The sequence below is a fragment of the Leishmania braziliensis genome, chromosome 31 (assembly GCF_000002845.2).
Source record: "Leishmania braziliensis MHOM/BR/75/M2904 complete genome, chromosome 31".
NCBI classification, from domain to species: domain Eukaryota; phylum Euglenozoa; class Kinetoplastea; order Trypanosomatida; family Trypanosomatidae; genus Leishmania; species Leishmania braziliensis.
This window is the reverse complement of record NC_009323.2, coordinates 545,020-548,178: the sequence shown is the minus strand read 5'-3', so window position 1 is coordinate 548,178 and position 3,159 is coordinate 545,020. Positions and strand designations below refer to the sequence as shown.

Genomic DNA, 3,159 nt, shown 5'->3' with positions numbered 1-3,159 from the left:
TAATATGGAATATAATACTTAAAATTGTTATAATAGGAATAATACTTATTGCCAAAAGTAATTGACCGTATAAGTATAAGGTAAATATATATATTATTTTGGTTATTAATTGTAGAAGGATATGAGCTGTTATTAAATTGTAATAACAAAGCAAAGGTTAAATAAGAATATAATATATGTGACATTTACAATTATTTAATGATTTGTAAAGTAGAAAAAGTCATATTTGATGGCTTTTGATACCGTAGTTAATGTCAATACAGGTGGAATTCGCTGAGTTTGCATAGACCCGAAGCCACCGCGGCCTCGGCAGACAAAGCGAACTCCATTTCGGTTGAGGAGCTTTTCAGCGTGATACCGTCACTGAACGCAGAGGCACTGCGGGAACGAGTCGAGGCCGCGCACACGCCTCGCCCAGCTGCCGCTCAAGCGCAGCCCGTCAGCATCACTGTCTGGTCGTGTGACTCATGTACTTTCCAGAACCAAATCTCGAGCAACATGTGCTCGATGTGCATGGCCCCGAAGCCGAAGTCTGTGAGAGAGGCGGAGGGTGCGGAGATGGACGCTGCTGCCAATGCCGCTGCTGGTGGGGCTGCAGCAGAGGATGAAGGCGACGACGATGGCGTGGACACGCCGTGGCAGTGCGCAGTGTGCACTTTTATCAATGACTCTCGCGTGAAGTCGATGTGCGAGATTTGCATGGCACCCAACCCGCGTCCGCTGATGGGAGCGGGTGGGAGTCACGCTGGGAGGAGCCCGTTTGGTGGCGGCTTTGAGTGCCCGGAGGGGTACTGGGTGTGCTCGGTGGAGCATGGTGGGTGCAGCAAGTTCAACCCCAACTCCTTGTTCTACTGCCAGGTATGCGAGAAGGCGCGGCCGAATTTGGCCAGCGTGCGCTTTTAAAGGGAGGGAGTGCACGAAGGGGAGAGAGCGAGAGCGAGAGCGAGTGTGTGTGTGTGTTGACGTAATACTTTTTATAGAGGCGTTCTGCTGGGATGTTGTGGCCGTGCGCGAATGGCGTTTGAGGCTGCAGCAGTGTTCCTTTCTCCTGCCTCTCTTTGGTGTGCTCCCTGCCATCTCTGGCTTGTCGTTACTACGGGCGTACGTGTTGCTGCGATGCGCCAGGGAAGACGCTGACTTTTGCATCGACCTTCTTTCTCTTGCTCTGCGTGGCTTGTGTGTGTGTGTGTGTGTGTTCCCCTGTGGGGTGATGAGGTGGCTGTGGTCTGATTATTTCTCTTTTGGCGTTCTCCTATGAGGAGAGTTGCTGCAGTGTCAACCTGGAAAGGACTGGTTTGCGCTGTGCTGTCCTGTGTGGCAGTGGCGCTCGATAATGGTGGAGAAGGGACGGGGGCTCCAATGCGATTACCTTTTTGGATGCGGCGGCTGTCGCCCACCCCCCCCTTCCTCGTTCTCCTACTTCACTCCCTCCGTTCGCTTCTGTGCGTGATGCTTTTCGACGTGTGAGTCGGTCATAGACGCACAACGGAGGCAAAACAACAACAAAAAGAAACGGCGAGGGCAGAGGAAAGATGGCAAACGTTCCCCCAGCACATAACCCACAGCGGTGATGGCCCGCTGATGAGTAGTCCTCTGCGTCCCCTTTGTGCGGTACGATGCTGCACTCAGTCAGGGTTTTTTTCCTCTGTTCCCATTTCGCAGCACCACAGCTGCTGTGCTTCCGTGAGTCGACCACTCGAGATCTCTGATGCAGTCTGACGCGTCGTGGAAGAACCCGCGGCATTGAGCAGTGCTCTTCTTCTGTGGTTGCTCACATCTCTTTTCGAATGATGGTTCGGCTCCCCTCTTTGACGATCATCTTTGCGTTCCACTGGCATAAAACACTTGTCTTGGTGCTTTCCACCCTCGGCTCTCCCTTACAGTACTTCCGTCGATATTGACGCACCACCCCTTCCTCCATACACATCCGGTCGTGCCGCAACATAAAGGCTCAGCCAAGGTTTTGCTAGCAGCTGGTTGTGGGTCACCTCAAGAGGCGACTCATACTCTCCGCCCCCCCACCTCCACCCCCTTTTCGCAGTCCTTCCTCATGTCTGACGCGGAGACTTACGTGCGCCTCTTCTACAAGGGCGCCAGTCTTCTTGTGCCGATGTCGTTTGTGCTAAACCAGCACCCTGGAGGTGCGGAGTACATCCTGCAGTACGCCAATCAGGACGTTACGAGCGCCTTTGAAGACATGAACCACTCCACCGACGCGCATGCGCTTCTGAACACCTTCGCGGAAGTCGAGGAAGGGGAACTCAAGGACATCTACAACCCGGAAGAGTATCAACGTAAGATTAAACTATCACACAGCTACGAGGAGCGCCGCTGCACCACGGAGATGCGCCGGTGGCGCCAGAGAACCGCGCTGGTCACGGCGACGACGACACTGGCAGCGATGGCGGTTGCCGCGTATGTGCTGCGACGTAGTCTGAAGCGCTCATGAGGCGGCAGTGCTTTATGTGTTCGTGGGTGGAACTGTAGCGGCATAAACTGTCTGATATGTGTGCTGGCCTTCACACCTGTTTCCCTCTCGCTCATCTCGGCTGCCACTGCTGCTGCTGCCACTGCTGCTGCTGCTGCTGTGATTTGTCCCCCCCCCCCCCCCCCTTGTCATGCCACTTGCAACCGGAAGAGCGTCTGGGCGATATGACTCGCAGCCTTCTCCCTTTTCCCTTTGCTTGTGCTTACCGGGGCCGTGCCACTTTCTAATTGTTTTCGCTGTCGCCAAAGTCCTCGCCTGCTGCGTTTACTTGCAAATATTTGGAATTGCGTTAGGGACATCACCGTCTTACCCCCCTTTTCTGCTTTCCGCTCTCTTCGGTTTCTCGCTTGCGCCGCACTGCGGCTATTGTGGTTCTCTACGTCACTCGTTCGCTCTTGCGCAGGGGCTACGCTGGCTGCTCTTGTCAGGGAGCGCGAGGCGTTCGTATGAACGAGGCCGTGCTGTGCGCGACAGGTGTGCTATGTGGCTGCACTTTGGTGTGACTACATGGCATGACGGTTCCTTTTCCCCCTCTCGCCACGGCGCGGTGCTTCCACGTAAGAAGAGAGTCACTCATGCATGCTTGTATCCCTAAACGTAAAGTCTGGGCTTCATTTATTCTCAGGCGTCGCTGACGCCTCTCGTTCTTTTTATCTTCTTGATTTTCTTGC

At 53.9% G+C, this 3,159-nt stretch overlaps 1 protein-coding gene across 1 annotated transcript; it reads left to right on the top strand.

The window, feature by feature from the left end:
• Window positions 1-2,050: 2,050 nt before the first annotated feature.
• On the top strand, window positions 2,051-2,449 carry LBRM_31_1410 (hypothetical protein, unknown function; the record flags this gene model as incomplete). The annotated part of the gene is made up of 1 exon (XM_001567088.1): window positions 2,051-2,449. The coding sequence occupies one exon, from the start codon at window positions 2,051-2,053 to the stop codon at window positions 2,447-2,449; it is 399 nt and encodes a 132-aa protein (XP_001567138.1).
• Window positions 2,450-3,159: the final 710 nt, after the last annotated feature.